At 43.9% G+C, this 18,915-nt stretch overlaps 1 protein-coding gene across 1 annotated transcript in view; it reads left to right on the top strand.

Moving 5' to 3' along the window:
- NBAS (NBAS subunit of NRZ tethering complex) overlaps positions 1-18,915 on the top strand; it is a 319,994-nt gene that overhangs the window by 282,779 nt on the left and 18,300 nt on the right. Inside the window, exons 49-50 of the mRNA XM_080813961.1 lie at positions 12,296-12,435; positions 18,438-18,582. Of these exons, the coding sequence (XP_080670087.1) occupies positions 12,296-12,435; positions 18,438-18,582 (285 nt within the window). The remainder of the gene's footprint in view (positions 1-12,295; positions 12,436-18,437; positions 18,583-18,915) is intronic.

Raw genomic sequence — 18,915 nt, forward strand, 5'->3', positions numbered from 1 at the left:
GAGAGGATGTCCTGGAAGTCTGACTATAACTCGATTTACCTTCTAATTTTAAAGCTTTGCTCTTTAATGAACATTTATGTCCTTATTACGGCATTGAAAGAACAATGAATTTCTTCTTCTAACAATGAATCAGATAGTGAGAATATCTTGAGACTCATCTCAGAACATCTTCCTAATTATTATTCTTATATATTCTTATTTCCCTATGTGAGAGAAAGAGCTAAATACTATTCTCTATCTTTAGAGTTAGAGAATTGGATATGTGGAAAAGATGAACTTATCAGAGGTTCTGAAATCTTGCCAAATTGCTGAAATGGATTGCATCAAATAGAAGTCACTGGTTTCTGAATAGTACTCTTTCGAAAGCCCCATGACCTTACCAGCGTATTTAGTCTCAACATTTTGCCTTGAATTACATGAAGAGATCACTAACAGGGGCGCCTGGGTGGCTCAGTGGGTTAAAGCCTCTGCCTTCGGCTCAGGTCATGATCTCAGGGTCCTGGGCTCGAGCCCCACATCGGGCTCTCTGCTCAGCAGGGAGCCTGCTTCCTCCCTTCTCTCTCTGCCTGCCTCTCTGCCTACTTGTGATCTGTCTGTCAAATAAATAAATAAAATCTTTAAAAAAAAAAAAGAGTCACTAACAGTCTTCTTAAAGAGCAGTCTGTGGACACAAATGCGGTAGACGATGAACTACTGTCCAGGTCTCTGGCGTGGTTGATGTTAGAGGTTTGCTGGTCTTAGCGACAGGAAGGTTCACGTAGCGTCTCCGAAGTAAGTAAGCTCGGAATTAGGTCATATTATTTTTGCCACATGGGACCTTGGATTATGACTCCTTCTGAAACAAAGAACTCTCCTACTCTCAAGTGCTTTTCTTTTCTTTTCTTTTTTTAAGATTTTACTTATTTATTTGACAGACAGAGATCACAAGTAGGCAGAGAGGCAGGCAGAGAGAGTAGGAGCCTGATGCAGGGCTCGATCCCAGGACCCTGAGATCATGACCTGAGCCGAAGGCAGAGGCTTTAACCCACTGAGCCACCCAGGCGCCCCTCAGGTGCTTTTCTGACAGAAACGCCAGTTTGCAAGTTCTCAACCGTGCTCAGTTTCCTCTTCCTTAAAGGCTGGAGCGGGGGTGGGATAATGAGGCCGATTTTTCTGGTTGGAGCCTCACTGCATGTTATGACCAGTCTCTATTCCAACAATATTACAAAACGATGCGGAGGCCAGGGAAAGGGGAAAACACCCGTCTTCTCTGTCATGTTGAAACAGTAGAATAGACACTTTGATATTTGGGACAAAATGCTTCAGAAATAGTAAGAGCATAACTGCTGTTTCTTCTTTAAGCTTTCCTTCACTTTCCTATTACCCAAAGAACAAGTTCCAACGTTCGTAGGATTCCAGTGACTTCTGGGTATTTCTGAGATTTCAATTTCTTATAGAGACACTTTTTCCAAAAACAGGATCTAAGGGAGCTTAGCCTTTGTTAGGATTCCTTTTCCGTATACGTTTCCGAACTGACTGGACTGTTTGAGCACAGCCCGGCTTCTCTCCTCCTCTGTCTGTGTGTAGATCCTCATGTTACTGCTTTTTTAAGCCCTTAGAAAACACCTCTCCCAACGTCTCTGACTCAAGTAAAATTCACCTCGTGCCCCCTTACTCTTCTTACGATCTCCCCCTTTTCCATTGTCCTTGTAGAAGCGCAGTTTCTCTGTTCTCGGAAGCTAACGAGCTGAGTTTCTTCAGGTACTTAGTAAAGGGAATACAGAAACGATCCTCGTGGCTGAATTATGCTGTTCATCTAGTCTTCCTCCCCAAAAACATTAAGTCAGCGAGTGTCTCCTCCTCCTCCGGTAAAAATGAAGTACTCTGTGTCAGCCTGGCATGGCCGATCCTAATCTGTTTCGGAAGGCACGTGAATTTGGTCAGGAAACTCTGCCTATAGCTGTAAATAACCATTTGCTACATGCAAAATGAACGCAGAAGACTTGCCGCTTCACAGTGGAAATAGCTTCTAGAATGTTACAGAACTGTGCCCAGAGTTTACGTTGGCGGTCATCTCCATTATTGTTTTTACCTTTCACTAGAGCAGTAGAAAGATCAGGGCCTGGTGGACAAATCCTTTGTAAGCATAGGTCTTGGCCACCCTCCCTCCTCTGTTGCCTTTACTGCCTTAGAGAAGATTCCAAAACTGTGAGCCTTGTCTGCTTGGTGTGCAAAGTGGAACCTTGGGCTGGAGGAGGGAGAGCGCGGTTTGCTCGCTGTCATTGCGTCCACACACACACACTAAACTCTTCCTCGTCTCTCTATCCCAGACACCTAGAAGACCCCAAAATGTTGACTGCACGGGCTCACATATTCTCTGTTCCCTATCCCTTTCTTCATTCTCAAAGGTAATATTCAGGGTAGAGGCAGATTCTTACCGAGCAAAGATAAGAATAGATAATGATATTGCAATGTTCAATTACCAGAAAATGTAGGACTGCTACCTTTGCTGTGGCTGGTAATCCTCTTAGGCAGACTTTGCATACATCAAAGAGGGACTTAATATTTAATTATCCTCAAGGTGCCCAAAGTAGTGGCCCCACAAATCAATGTGTTGCTGGGAAACCAGCCAGCTCCTGCAAAATTCCGCACCGAGTCTGTGGAGCCTGCTCCCTCACTGGTTCGCAGAGAGACAGCAATTTCTAGTTTTCTAATGATTAGTTAACAGAATTAAAAATTCAGAGGCCCTCATTTTTCAACTGCTTGAAAGGCCTTCCTCCCCATTCCAGAAAAGTGCCCTGGCGTGGAGGGCAGGGGCGAAGGGAGGGAGAGAATGTGTGGTGGGGAAGGGATGAATATATGGTGTTCATTCCCTTGGTACAATTTATCTGAGTTTTTCAGGTTTTGTAATTTTCTAGTTAACTGGTGCATGAAAAATATGGGCCAAAATACTGATGTTTCCTCAAAAAATCACATACCCCTTCACCTTATTGTTTTTTCTGTTTCTGTATAAAATAGGACATGTGGCTTAGAGTTGCACCCTTTAAATTTCAATCCGTCCGGATTTGTGGTTACACGTGATCACGGGAAAAAATTAGTTTAAGAAGATTTACTGTCATTATTTTTAAGCATGGAAATAAGCACTGGGCGCGGAGCCCAATGAGGAGGGGCTTGAACTCACAGCCCTGAGATCAAGACCTGAGCTGAGATCAAGAGTCGGACTAGTAACCGACTGAGCCACAGGTGCCCTAGTTTACGAAAACTTCTAATCTTACTACAAATTCCTGCATTTTGCGTACTTTGAAACATGCAAGGACATATTTAACTCTTCTGATTAGAGGCCAGTTTGGTTTCATTTGCCAAAACATTAACAAAATACACACTTCTTTATCAGAGCTCAGAAAATGAACTGTACGACGGGTTCAATATGCAAAGCTAGACTTCGTTTCTTACAAAGAATTTACTGTTACCTTAAATGTCTTCAAAGCTAAGACTCACTGCTATAAATGATTTGCTTAATCAAGCATAGGGTAATAGTTGATGTTAAAAATATATATGCCTACACACATATATCCCACACATAGAAATTATCCATACACATAATATATCTTTAGTAACCCTTGAAACTGATTCCTAGAACCAGAGGAGACTTTCGAAAGCCTGACAGTTCTATAGTCACATTTTATAGAAGAGGACACGATGTCCAGAAAGAGGTTACTTCTTCTGATTTTAGCTTAAATGTCACCATTTCTAAAGTGGCTGTATCCTAAAGTAGGTCCTTAGTCACAATCTATATCATAATGTCTTTAATTTTCTTATAACCATCATTGTCTGCTAAATTCTCCCTGCCTGTCCTTCTGTCCATTATATGAGGTCTTTCTTCTTCCATTAGAATATAAATAACATGAAAACAGGGAGCATACAGATACTCTCAGTAAATAGTTGTTGAATAAATGAATATTAAATCTTTTAAAAACTCATCTAAGGTCACCTTTCAAATGGCAAGGCCAGGACCCCTGAGTTTCAATTTGCTGTTCTTGCCACGATGGGGAAGAATTAGACCATGCTGCTTCCTCCTTATATGCAAGCAAAAATGATTTGCTTGGACTAATGAAGAGCTTTCCTTGCGGAGTGGCCTGGTGCTTTTAGGTTGTTGTGGCTGTTTTGTACTAATTTGCTGTACTCTGCTGACAGTGATTTCTGACCAGCCAATTGCTTCTCAAATGGAAGCAAATGAGTCACAAGCAAGCGTGTTTGTCCAGACGTAAGCAGGAGGTCTGAAATGTTCTAATAGAGCTTGATGTGCTTTTCTCCTAAAATATATTAAAATTGAGAGAGCATCTGTGTTACCGGATTCTGCAAATATTCGGAAACCTTCGAAGGCCCCTCTTGTAGGAATAAGGGTTTTTTCCCTTTAAAGATATTTGCTCTTGTCCTAGTTATCATGGGGGGAAGAGGGGACCATGGATTGGGTATGAAGTACACGTTTACCGCATGTAATCTTTAGAACAGCCTTGCTAAGTCGTTACCATTCTCTGGTTGAGATGAGGTCACGTAACCTGTTGAGGTTGCCCAGCTTGTGAGCGATAGGACTGGAGTTCAAATCCCGTCTGATCCCAAAGACTGTGTTCTTGGCCCCATACCGCACTCCTTCCCACCTGCCAGGGAAAGATACTCAGCACTAACGTTTGGGTAGCCTTGAACTACGTAGAGCGTGCTCTGCTCACCTTCTCCTCTCTCTGCTGTGCCGTTGCCTGGATCGACTATGACTGGGCGTGAGGAATGAGGAGTTTGATTCAGGAAACAGAAAGCACCGCTTCATCTCTTAGCTTTTTTCACTGTCTCCATATAGAGCACTGTGCGTGTTCGCTGCTGCCCAGAACGTTCTGAAGAACGGCGTGCCTAGTAAGAGCTGTAGGTGAACTGTTCACGAAGGAGTCTCCAAGCACAGGTTATGCATTGTTCACCGCGCTGTACTCTGGGGCTAGACGAAGAGACCAGGCCATTAACAGTGAAGTGTTTGGGCTTGTCACACAGAACTGCATTCACATCCCACTGTTATTTACCACTTGCTCGCTCCTTGACCTTGGAGACATCACTATGGGATAGTGCATGTAAATCTCTAGCTTCAGTCCAGGTAAATGGGCCCTGCTGGTGTGGGGACTCCGATCCAGTGGAGCACATAGATACAGAAGCAAAGAAGCAAATTCTCCGAAGACTGTAGATGCTACAGAGATGGCTACACAGTGCATAGGGTTCAAGGGAGGGCACGCAGCCATCTGTGTCTGAAGGCAGTGAGGAAAGCCTGCTCCCAGGAGGTGAGCCTTGAGTGAAGGCAAGAGATGAGACTGGAACAGGCCAGACTACTTCCAGTGTCCTGCATGGGTTTCACCTTGACGGTGCTAAGCCCCCCTGGGAGAGGGATGCCTGAGAAGCAATGTGATCAGATATGTTTTAGGAGAAGCTCTCTGACCTCGGCGTGAATAGTGGGCAGGAGCGGAGCCGGTCAGTGGCAGTGGTCAAGTGGCCTGAATTTGGCCTTGAACTTGGTACCAGCTGTGAAGATAGAAGAGGGTAAAGAAAGCTGAAGGGGTCACTGCCAGGGGCCTGGGGGACTGTTTAGATGTGGCGGGAACAAGAAACACCTATTTGGGGTCCCTCTGATGTTTGCCTAAGTTGCTAAGGACAAAGTGGCACTAGGGAAAAGCAGAGGACAGACTCGTTCTGTTGAGAAGGACACTAAGTTCAGGGCTGTGTTTTACACCTAAACAGCACTTCTGGGGCTCGGGGTCTGTGTGCTGAGATAGGAGGCTCCGCTTACCCCCTTCACTGGGCAGACTTTCTTCACAGCCACGTCCTAGGCCACAAGGACCGCTTTCTGGGACGCACACTTGGGTTTAGTATGTGTCACTGGGTGACTGCTCCACCCCAGGGCTCTCCTCTTAGGATCAGGTCAGCTCGGGACCCACTTGGGCTCTCTGTAGCAGGAGAATCACATCCAGGCCAGGGCCTTGCGCCCAGAGGCGTGAGAACCTCAGCAGCCACGCCGGTCGTGCTAACCTCTCCGTGAGCAGTGCTGTCTCTGCGTTCCTTTTAAGGATTAGCGAGACAAGTCGAAGGACGACAGAAGAGGCAGGAAGCATTTCAACGTTTGGATGTTGGCAGTGGTGAGGCTGTGAAGCAGCTGGAGATGCCTTCTCTGTTTTTTACTTTTGACTTTTTGTTTGGAAAGAATTTCAGGTTTACCCCCCAAATTGCATAAATCATAGAGGCAGTGTAACAGCTCATCAACTCCCGTGAAGGTAGGACTATGGTGATTAATATTACTACATCGAGAATGATCCTCTACCTGATGGTAATTATTTTCCATTCATGAAGTGTGTTGATGGGCATTAATATCTATTTCATATTCACAAATATCTGAAGGAAAACAAGCCTCAGTGTCGGTGCTCTGGGAAGATGCAGATTTCAGGACGAGGCCTCGGTTTAGGGAGGCCACGTTCACGCTCAGCGGCCACAGAGACATTTCAGGGCAAAGCTGTTTTCGTCGGAGAATAGGTGACTCTGTCCGCTTTCTCAAGGACAGTGATTCTCCGATAAGGAGGCTGCATCAACTTGACAAATGGACTTACAGCAAGGGCTAAAGCCACCTAATTCAGTGAGGACAGAAGCATCGCTTCCAGAGACAAAAGGGGAAGAGATATCTTCATGTTTGAGTCACACTTGAATTTGCCCTTTAAAATCCTATGATGTTTAGTTAGAAGTGTCTGTGTGGGGTCATCACTAACCGATCCCCTCCCACCACTGCCCCCATGGACTGGGAAGGAGACAGCGGCATAGATGACTTTCTCTTTCACAGGAGAAAAGGGTAGAATCACACAAAACTTAGGAGATGAACTTGTACGAAATGGCTGATTATTTTCACTCATCTCTAGCAGGCATACTGTGGAGCCATTCCAAATCCTGTCTTGTACAAATAAATGAGATTTTAACAAGAGATGCACATTAACCCATGATCCCATTATCCTAAAACAGCCACATTTCTCCATATGCTTTTTCTGTCCTGTCTAATCTATAGACCTGATTCTTATTAGAAGAACTCACAGCACACATCTAGCTCTCTGCTTTTTTATATGTGGCTGCCACATAAAGAATCCCTGTCACTTACTTCGTCCTCCCGTCTGCCAGTCACTAGACTAGCTCCCTTAGCCACATTCTCTTATTTAATAATCACAACTATCACGTGATGTGTGTTATCTTCGTCTTACAGAAGAGGCAGTTAAGCCTCAGAAAGGTCCAGTAATGTCTCCATAGTATAATGTCTTTCCCTGTTACTCTGACTTTATCAGCACTGTTTTGAAAGCTGTGTATTTGATCAAAGTGCTCTTTATCATTATTTTACGGTCTCCTTGGGGGGGTACGTTGAAGCGCTTGCTAGCCACCTGCCGTTCAGTTATCCTCGACGCTAAACTGTGTTCTGTGGTCACTTCCTCTTGTAGCTGTTAAGGCACATGGTTCAGGTCTCTGTACGCCTCACACTTGCCTTAGAGTGTCCTAGCAGTCTGTATTTTAATAAGAACTGTGATACTTTCTGGAAAAGAGAAAATCTGATTCTTTCCTCGGTCTGCGTTCGCGTTCAGCCTGCACCTTGTTTTCAGATGTTTTGGGGAATTTAAATTCTCATGGTATTAATATCGATCTGATGCTTCTGCACCTTCTGTAAGCCTTTGAGACCCATGGCTTTCACTTTTATTGACTCAAAACAATACTCCCCTCTTTAATTTCTTTGCAGATTATTTGCCAGATTTATAACATCCTGATTTTCTTCAATTTAGGATTAATTTTTGTAACCGTGAATGAGTAACGTTACTAGTTGTGATACGAAAATATATTGGGCCAAAACCCATGTCCTTTCTGTTTGAAGAAGTTTCTTTAGCCAGTCTTTAAGATGAAGGCTGTTCGTGACAGATTATCTTTTAGTTTTCCTTACCTGAGAATGTTTTCATTACCCCCCCCCCTTTTTTTTAAGATTTTATTTATTTATTAGAGAGAGAGCAAGCACAGGCAGAGGGAGCAGCAGGCTCCCTGCCGAGCAAGGAGCCTGATATGGGACTCGATCCCGGGACACTAGAATCATGACCCAGGCCGAAGGCAGCGGCTTAACCAACTAAGCCACCCAGGCATCCCTCGTTACCCCTTTTTATCCTAAAGGTTAGTTTTACTGTATATAGAATTTATAGTTGACAGTTCTTTTAACACTTGAAAAATATTCTGCCACTTTTTTTCTGGCTTCTGTACTTTCAGATAAACAATAACCTGTTACTAAAATCACTCTTCTCTCTATAGGGAATGTATTGTTTTCTTTCTGGCCTCTTTCAAGATTTTTTTTCTTTGTCTTGAGTTTTCAGATCTTTAATTATGATGTGTCTGGGTGCAGATTTCTTTGAATTTACGCTGTTTGGGGCTTTCTCAGCTTCTTGAATCTGTATGTTACTATCATCCACCGAATTTGGGAAGCTTTAAAATGTTATTTCTTGAAACACTCTTTGAACTCTACCTTCTTTCTCTCTTCCTCTGGAACTCTGATGAAAAATGATCTTACCTGGACTATCTTATATTTTTGGTCAGGAGTCAGAAAACTCTGAGTCTAAGTATCCTCCTTCCCTTGGATGAGGGGATATCAGACACTGTGCCTGTGTTGTGCCTCCAGTCCTGTGGTCCCAGGCTAGGTAGCTTTTAGGAGTCCTTTGGTTGTCTTTTTCATTATTTCCAAAGTTTATAATTGTGCTTAGTGAGAAAGAATAGGGAAAAATAGGGTCAGAGCCATTTTGTTTATCTATTTATGTTTATATTTTTGTTTGTTTTAAACAAATTGGACTGATTTTTTTTTTTTTTTTTTTAGATTTTATTTATTTGTCAGAGTACACAAGCAGGCAGAACGGCAGGCAGAGGCAGAAGGAGAAGCAGCCTCCCCACTGAGCAAGGTGCCTGATGCAGGACTCAATCCCAGGACCCTGGGATCATGGCCTGAGCCACCCAGGCATCCCATGTTTATCTTTTTTTATGCCGAAATTCATTTCAAATTTTGGTTACCTGAAATTATTTTTAAAACCCTATAGGATATGATGAACAGGACAAACTTATATTATCTTGGTGAATTTAGATAAATTTAGATATTTTAATATGTAGACACAAATTCTAGATTAGCACTTGTATATCAAAGTATGTAATGATTATCCAGCAAAGCATATTCTTTCTCAGGCTTTAAAAAACACATACTCAAGTGCGTTTTCAGGCACACATTTTCTTCTCTCACAGAGAGTGAGGCTTTTGCAGCTACAGTGGTAGAGAATTTAAAATCACTTTCTTAAGAGCTGAACAGTGTAAACATTTGAAACCCTTTATGATGTGAGAGGGAGTGTACAAGTGTGCCTACCCAAAATGGGTAATTGTGTAAACTGCTATATTTTTCATATTTCTATTTTAAACATGAGTTCAATGCTCTGAAAAGTAAGTTACTAATAATTGAAACAGTTAATGAATTTTCAGAAGAAATGTTTCGTGACAAAAAGGCACTTTTTAAAAGTCTGTGTACACATGAAGAAGGTGTTATACAAAGAAACTCCTAGCCAAATACATTTTAAAAATGGAAACTTATTGGCACACTGATATAAAAACAAACATATGAAGGTTTAATTGATAGTTTTTTTAAAAGATCTTTCTCTCCCTTAGGATACACTTCGTGTCCTAAAAATTGACAAGCTGTTAGTTTTTGAAAAGAAAGAAACCCAAATGATACTGAAAATAAGAATCACTTTTTTCTGATCTCTTCTGCTTCCTGGTAGGCGTCGAGTAACCCGTGGTGGACTCCACAGTCCATGTAAAGGAGAAACCCCTTGTTATTCATTCTGCAGGAGTTAATTATAGCAAGTGGAGTATGGACTCTGCTTGCAACATTACAGACCTACCATTCAGTTGTTTTTAAATACTTTCAAAACACAAAACCTTTTCTTCAAATAAACCGTAAAAACTTAGATTTTAACTCAGAAAAGAGCAGCCATTTACCAACCCCTTTTTCCCGCTGCTGACCGTCAGGCACCTCCTCAGAAATCCTGAGACTTTGGGGGATACTTGGAGTCCATTTAACAGATGAGGGGAAAGAGACTGAGAGCAGGACTGTACAGAAATCACGCAACTACCCGTAAAGCATTATTGGTCAAGACATAATGTCAATAAACGACGCCCCCCGCCGCCCCACCCCGGGTCTCTTTTAATGATTTCCTTCTCAATGGCATCTTCTTTATAAGCCTCATGTCCATCTTCAGTAACAAAAGAGCCAAGAATTTGGCTCAGAAATTCATGGAGTTATGGCCACTCCATGAATATTTAATATCGCCGTTCTGGGCTAAGATAGTTTATAAATGATGGAATGTCTTCATTTATTCATTGGTTTATCCATCTGTTCCAACACTCAGTAAGTGCTGGGCATCTACGGTCCATCAGGCATTATGTTAAGGAGGGGGATAAACCAGTGAACAAATGAAAGTGTCTCTTTTCAAGGAGCATCCACTGTGATGGAAGGAGAAAGGCAATAAGCAAACAGATATGTAATACGTCACACGTCTCATACTTGTACATGCTAAGAAGGGACATAAACCGAGGTGCGAGAGACCGACGGTGGAGGGGAGTGCAGCCTGAGGTGGGCAGTTACACAGCGCCTTCTCCGATGAGGTGACGTTTGAGAGATTTGAAGGAAGTAAGCAAACGAGCCCTACAGGTGTCTGCAGAGAGAATGTGCCAGGCAGAGAAAACAGACCAGAGTCCCCGAGGTGGAAGCATGAGTGATGGCCATGGGGCTCCGGAGCCTGGAGAGGAGTAGACGGTGGGAGGTCGGGTCCCAACAGGTAGACGTCTTGAGTTTGAGACTTTTTTTGTTTTAAACGTTTCTTTATAAATAGGCAAGACTATATTGCCAAACTCCCAATTAGACCGCCCGTTTAAATACTATGGAGCTCATCTGGCTCGTTGAGTCCTCTAGTTCCAGAACATCCTGATCTGATGATAATTACGTATCAGCTCTACTGCTTGCCAGCCACGTTACTGGGACAGAGAAGGCAGTTTCCTCATCTGTAAAGGGAGGTTAATAACACCCGTGCTGTTCTCCACCCAAAGCCATTTTAAGGGTGAACTCTTCCTGGATTCTGAAATTATTTCAAAAACTGTAAAATGCTCAGGGGTTAGTCCATGGAGAGTGACTTGGGGCTTCAGGCAGGTTTTGAAGGATCTGTTGGGTTGCCATGTGAGCTCCGGTTGCCATAGTAATTACCAATCATTTCATAGTACATATCAACTCTTGTGGAAATGCAGAATTCATGCTGTGCCCTGTTCATGTGGCTACTTAGGATTAGAGCCAAAATGACCACTAAATTAAATGCTTTGGAAACATGCATTTGTACAGACAAACTAACAAATGTACAGGTAACCATCCGTTTTCGTTATCCTTTCAAGGTATCTGTCATCTGAGTCTCAGGGACCCAAATGGAGAGAGTCTGTGTTCAGAGAGGCTAGGGAACAGGAAAAGCAGCTGTTGGCTTACTTTTATAGTTAAAACTGCTTTCTAACTTAGCATAGCAAAACCGTCAGCCACAGATGCTGGAGGTGCGATTTGTTTCCGGACTGCCTCGATGTGAAGGACGTATCATTCAGTTACGCAACTGGGGGATGAATTCGTGTTCTTGACTTGGTCAGAACTCCTTCTGCATTAGAAATGGAGATGGGAATAAGAGGATATTTTGTTTGATTTTGATGTGTCACGAAAATCCTATGACGAATGCACTTTAGTCAAATCTTTAAATTTCAAATTAGAGAAATTGTCTAGACAACGTGAAAACTTAGCAGTAATCATGCTAAAATGAGAAGTAGAAATGCATTTATGATAATTTAAATGAAAAAAGTTTGACTAATGTTAAGTATGATGAACTAGTATAATTTCATATACAATAATTCCGCATTTTAACATAACACATATTAAATACCAATAAGCCAGTCCTCTGCTTGTTTGAATTTATTTTTGTAATGAACGTTCAGAACCTTCCTATAATTTGTTCTAAACAATTGTTTAACGTAAGAGTAAGGCTTAGAGCTTTTGAAGATTTTGGGGGGTGAGGGGTGGTTAGGGTGGTAGGGTGAATCTCACCTCTCAACACATTGTAAAAATTTTCAAGAGTGTTTAATCAGAATCATCAAATGTGAATTCCTCTGTAAACCAGTGAAGTAGCCTCTGCCACCAATGTCAAGTGTGTATTTCCACTTCCAGGTAGACATAGCTGACATTGAGAACGAAGAGAACCGCCGCGCTCTCTTCGCGGAACTCCTGGAGTCCAGCCACCAAGAGGCGGAGTTTCAGCACTTGGTTTTGCTCTTGCAAGCTTGGCCACCTATGAGCCAGGACTCCGTGTAAGTGGTAACATAAAGTTACATCTCTTTTGTCTGCTCTTTAGTTTTAAAAATTCAGTACCTTCAAAAGAAATACATAAAATCGGCCTTTAGCAGAAAGGAGAATTGTTTATTTGAAATATTGCACTTTCTTTCCATTTCTCCTTGCCCCTACATGCAAATATTTTACTCAAAAATATCAGACCGTGGTTAGTAATAACATCTGACTTAGGGGTGCCTGGATGGCTCAGTCAGTTAAGCGTCTGACTTCGGCTCAGGTCATGATCTCAGGGTCCCGGGACCAAGCCCTGCCTCGGGCTGCCTGCTCAGCGGGGAGTCTGCCTTTCTTTCTCTCTCTCTCTCCCTCTACCTTACCACCCCCCAACTGGTTCTCTCTCTTTCTCCTAAATAAAACTCTTTTAAAAAAAATCTGATTTATATAGCGACAAAATAATTGTGTTCTAGTATTTTCACCAGGAAATGTTTTGAGTCCCTTTTAACACAGCTTGCAGTGCTAACTTGAGAATCCATATGGAACAAATTGATAATTCGCATTTATTGAGGACACACAATGTTATGTGCAATTTACATATATTACCAGTTCACTGTGTAAGCCTCCCCAGAAGGCAGAAGGAGGAGGGAGTGGAGACGCAGAAGGTAAAGGACTTCAGGCGTCCCGCGGCTGGTAAGGGGAGGAGGCGGCGCTCTACCCGACGCCCGGCCCCCTTCACGGCCCGCGACCCTCCCTGTCCTGCTGAGTTCACAGCTGCCGCTGGTGGCCGCGCTCAGCGGTCCTGCAGTCCCCGAGCTGCCGGCCGAGGCTTCCTTCGGAAGAGGCGGCCAGCTTTTCTCTGAGCACATATGCTTCTGTCATGAACTGCTGCTCCTCGCTGGCCAGAAATAGAAGCCCCCGTGGCCCGGTTTCAGACGCCTGCTTGCCCCCCGCCCGGTCTTTTCCTCCGGTGCTCAGCAAGCCCACGCTGCCTGCGCCGGGGCTCAGCTCCGGGCCTGGGAAGGAGATGTTCCTGGAGATAAATCCATCTGCGAGCAGTTTTTAAAGGACTCTTAAAGAACATGTAGCAAAGACTCTGTCCTTTCTCCCTAGGATGAGACTGTCAAGATTATCCGAGGCAAACCAGGGAGAGCGGCATCTTCGTTTTGTGTCCAGCCCCGTGTCTGTAGAAACGGGGAAGAACGTTTCTGAGATCTCTGTCATGTGTGGCGTGTGTGCCACCCGGATATGCAGCTTTCGACACGACATTCTTACCTTCACTGCTGGAAACCATGCAGTACAGGCTCTCCCGTCATAAAACCTTCGGTTTCCCATGGGGGGCTGCATTGAAGCAGCATTGCCGTTTGGTCCCGGCTGTCTTGGCAGAGCTGCCCCGGGACCCCAGGGGCTTGTTAAAAGCCGTCTCCCAGCAACGCCTGCGTGGCTTGGTTGGTTAAGCAGCTGCCTTCAGCTAAGATCATGATCCCCGGGTCCTGGGATCGAGTCCCACATCGGGCTCCTTGCTCAGCGGGAAGCCTGCTTCTCCTTCTGCCTGTAGCTTTCCCTGCATGTGCACGCTCTAGCTCTCATTCTCTCTCTCTCTCTCCTGATCTCTCTCTGACAAGCAAATAAATAAAATCTTAAAAAAAAAAAAAAAGAGAGAGAGAGAGTCACCCATGCTTGGCTTGCGGAGTCCAGCTCTCCCCTGGGAATCCATTTCTAACCAGCTCCTCTGTGACGATCATGTGCGGTAGATATGGCCCACTAATTAGATTGTCAGTAATGCTTTGCTTTTTTAACAGATGATTAGGGTTGCAGTATAGGTTTCCTCGTGCCCTCAAAATGGATCTCTTGGTCTAAAGAGAATTTCTCAGTATCAAAGTACACTCCCCCCAGTCTATTAGTTTACTGTGGTTTTATGGTTTCTTGTACTTTTAGAACAGTGACCATTTCAAATCACTCACTTACCCACAAGAAGTAAAGTCAGCTTCACTTAAGACATTTATTGCATTTTAAACATTTAATACATTTATAGATTTAAAAAATCTTAGTTTTTAGAGGTACATTCTTTGAAAGCCAGTATAAAGTGAAGTTTGTAAATTGCTAACCCGTGTTTTAAAAACCTCCTTTAAGGGACGCATGGGTGACTCAGTCATTTAAATGTCTGCCTTCAGCTGAAGTCGTGGTCCCAGGGTCCTGGGATCGAGTCCCACTTCAGGCTCCTTACTCAACAGGGAGCCTGCTTCTCCCTCTCCCTGCCACTCCCCCCGCTTGTGCACTCTCTCTGTCCCCCTCTCTCTCTGACAAAGAAAATCTTTAAACATAAATAAATAAAAACCTCCTTTTTTAACTCATTAGAGTCAAACCATTACTGGTCCTCTTACCCCTCCTACCAGCCATACCTATTTCCAAGAGGGAAGCTGAGGGTGGGTCAAATAACGTCTGTTTTGGCTTTTTTCCTGGGCCAAATTGGTATTTTATCACAAGAGACTCTATGATGGGACACTTTCAAAATTGTTTTTTTTTTTTTTTAAAGATTGTATTTATTCATTTGACAGTGAGAGGAGAACAAACAGGGGGAGCCGTGGAGGGAGAGGGAGGTCAAGGTCCTTGATCCCAGGACCTGGAATCACGACCCTAGTTGAAGGCAGATGCCCAACCGACTGAGCCACCAGACGCCCCAAAATCTGTTCTTAAGAGTGGTTTTGAGTACCTTTTTTTTGGTTGGTGGATAATCCAGTGTATGACTTCAGCACTTCGGAATAACACCCCCATAAAGGGAGGGAGGGGAGAAAGAGTGGGAAAGGCAGGAAGAAGGGAAGTAGAGTGTGACAACGGTTGAATGTTGCCAGTTAGCACAGTAAAGTTAAAAACTAAGAAATTTGCTTGATCCACCTGACTGCTAATTGACTGAACCAACTTGGGTGTTTTAGTTTTTTGTGCTTTTGTTTTATAGGTATTTTAATCGTGTGCGTTATGTGACTGTCATACATTTTATTGTTAATGAATTAATATTTAAAATTTTGTTTCAATTTTTAAAATTTTTTATTTAAATTCAATTAATTAACATATAGTGTATTACTAGTTGCAGAGGTAGAGTTCAGTGATTCATCAGTCTTATATAACACCCAGTGCTCATTACATCATGTGCCCTCAATGTCCATCACTCATTTACCCCATCCTCCCACCTTCTCCCGCCAGCAGCCCTCAGTTTGTTTCCTATGATTATCTCTTATGTTTTCTCTCACTGTCTGATTTCTTCTTGTTTTATTTTTTCCTCTCTTCCCCCGTGATCCTCTGTTTTGTTTCTTAAATTCCACTTATGAGTTGAGATCATTTGATAATTGTCTTTCTCTGAGTGACTTATTTCACTTCAAATGGCAAGATTTTTTGTGTTTTTTTTTTTTTTTTTTGGCTGGCCGAGTATATTCCATTGTCTATATACACCATGTCTTCTTTATCCATTTGTCTGTCGGTGGACATCTGGGCTCTTCCCATAGGTTGGCTGTTGTGGACATTGCTGCTATAAACATGGGGGTATAAGTGCCACTTTGGATCACTACATTTGTATCTTTAGGGTAAATACCCAGTAGTGTGATTGCTGGGTCGTAGGGTAGCTCTATTTTCAACTTTATGAGGCACCTCCATGCTGTTTTCCAGAGTGGCTACACCAGCTTGTATTCCCACCAGCAGTGTAGGAGGGTTCCCCTTTCTCCATCCTTGCCAATATCTGTCATTTCCTGACTTGTTAATTTTAGCCATTCTGACTGGTGTGGGTTTTGATTTCACTGGGGTTTTGATTTGTATTTCCCTGATGCCTCGTGATGAGCATTTTTTCATGTGTTTATTGGCCATTATGTATGTCTTCTTTGGAGAAATGTCTCTTCATATCTTCTCCCCATTTATTGATTGGATTATTTGTTCTTGGGTGTTGAGTTTGGTGAGTTCTTTATAGAGTTTGGATACTAACCATTTATCTGATAAGACATCTCAAATGTCTTCTCTCATTTTGTCAGTTGTCTTTTGGTTTTGTCAACTGTTTCCTTTGCTGTGCCAAAGCTTTTGATCTTGTTGAAGTCCCAATAGTTCATTTGTGTCTTTGTTTCCCTTGCGTTTGGAGACTTATCTAGCAACAAGTTGCTGCGGCTGAGGTCGAAGAGGTTGCTGCCTGTGTTCTCCTTAAGGATCTGGATGGATTCCTGTCTCACATTTAGGTCTTCCCTCCACTTTGAGCCTATTCTTGTGTGTGGTGTAAGGAAATGGTCCAGTTTCATTCTTCTGCACATGGCTGTCCAATTTTCCCAGCACTGTTTGTTGAAGACACTGTCTTTTTCCATTGGGCATTCTTTTGTGCTTCGTTGAAGATTACCGTAGAGTTGAGTGTCCATTTCTGGGTTCCGTGTTCTGTTCCATTGATCCGTGTGTCTGTTTTTGTGCCAGTGGGTTTTTGGTTGTATTCCCCTGGAGGAAAATACATGGAAAGCATAATGGATCCATCCTTGTGGGAGATTTATAATTCTCATCCAGTGTATTAAAACTGGCTGGTGAAAAATACATTTTGATAATTCACGTCCACGCTGCATGGGCCATTGGGGTGCGCTGTTTTGCCAGCCACTGGTTCCGCTGCCTTGAGGCGGCCCATTAGAGAAAACCCAGGAGAGTGGAATTCAGCCTGTGCAAGAGAAAAGCAGAGGGTGAGTCCTTGAGTGTAAGAAGACTCCCCAGTCCTCCAGACCCTCTCAGAGCTTTGTTCGTCCCTTGAAATAAGCAGTATTCTTTGTCCTCACACAGTGTTCGTTTGAGCCGAGATACAAAGGCTTTGCCAAAGGCTAGTATTGTCAGTCCCTTTGTCATTGTTACACTTGACATTTTTCTTAGGGGATAAGGAATGAAGTCCTTTGAAGGGAAGAACCACCTTAGGTGTTCAGTGTCTAGAATCTAGAGCTGTGCTAAGACAACAGACTTACAAATAGTAAAATTGTTTTAAATAACACTATAAGCAAAATTGGTAACCTGTTCCTGGGGCCATGGAATGAATGTACCTTTAACGTGTTTCTGGAAATGCAAATTGTGAAGTTTGTATGAAACACGGGGTACTGACATCCAGAGAAGGGAAACAAAAAGCAAACTCGTATGCTTTTATGTTTTAGAAATAAGGAAACTGGGGACTCCTGGGTGACTCAGTCCATTAAGCAACTGCCTCCGGCTCAGGTCATGATCTCAGGGCTCCTCACTCATCAGGGAGCCTGCTTGTCCCTCTGCCCCCTCTCTGCTCATGCTCACTCTCTCTCTCTCTCTCTCTCTGACAAATAAATAAATAAAATCCTAAAAAGAAAGAAAGAGAAAGGGAGAAAGAAAGAAAGAGAAAGAAACTGCATGAGGGACACAGTGTGGTCTCTGTACTGCTTGCCTGTGCTCCCAGGTGACCTCCGCTGTGCACTGCCCTCGCTGGCCCTCACCCCTGCCCTGGCCCTGAAATCCTTGTCCTAATCCGAGGCTCAGCGGAAGCCAGTATTTAGGTGGCCAATACTCAGATCTGCCTGCTATTGAGAAGGCACAGTTACAGACATCATTCACTGAATAAAGCGATTTTCTTAGGAAAATATTAAATTGCTTTCTCAGAGTAAGGAAACCTGAGGCCCAGAGAGGCTGAGTGGCTTCCCCAGTACCGATCATCTGGGCTGAGAGCGTTGAAGTGACTTCCCTGAGACACCCAGGTGGGAAGCCGGGGAGCCGGCCCGTGAGCCCGGCGGGAGCTCCGGCCTCCGGGCCGCTGTGCTCTGAAGGTCTGCCCGCAGCCCCCACACTGCTGGGCACTCGGTGATGCCCCAGCGAGCTCTTTTCTCTCCGGGAGATGTTCTCTTTTCTGCAAGAGGGACTTGAAGGAACACATCCTCTGGATTGTGACTGCCCTTTGCCAAAGAGCATTTCACTTCACGAGGTGGCAGTTCTTTTCTTTCTTAACATTTCGCATCCCAGTTGTTACAACATTAACCATTCATTCTCAGTGCCTCGTGTTTTTCTCCCTCAGAACCAGCATAACCAGCAATCCGTGGGTGAGGCTGATGACCGGGATGCTGACCAGGTGCGCAGCGGAGAACAGGGACGGACTGGGGAATGAGATCTTGAAAATCTGCCGCTCTTTATACAACACCAAGCAGATGCTCCCTGCAGAGGTGAGTGGAGAATTCCAGTGGTTTTCCTGGGGGGCAGCCCTTCCCTGATCCAGAGTCTTTAAGAGAAGCGGCGTCAGCGACTGGGCTTGACGAACACTGAGCGTAAGTTATCAGGAGGCAGAGGCCCATAATTTGGAACAGATCAAACGAAGGACAGCCACGCCGAGAGGGGGCTTTGAGGAGGTTTTCTCTGCCTATCCCCTTTACAAGCCCCAGAGTGTAACTCAGCCTTCAGTTCCTGTGGGAAGCCCTCTTATGTCGAACTTAAGCTCCCATGCCTGGGGTCTTGGGATCCAGCCCGTGTACTGTCTCTGCCCGAACCGGGCCAGCTGG

The sequence above is a fragment of the Martes martes genome (assembly GCF_963455335.1).
Source record: "Martes martes genome assembly, chromosome: 9".
Lineage (NCBI taxonomy): Eukaryota > Metazoa > Chordata > Mammalia > Carnivora > Mustelidae > Martes > Martes martes.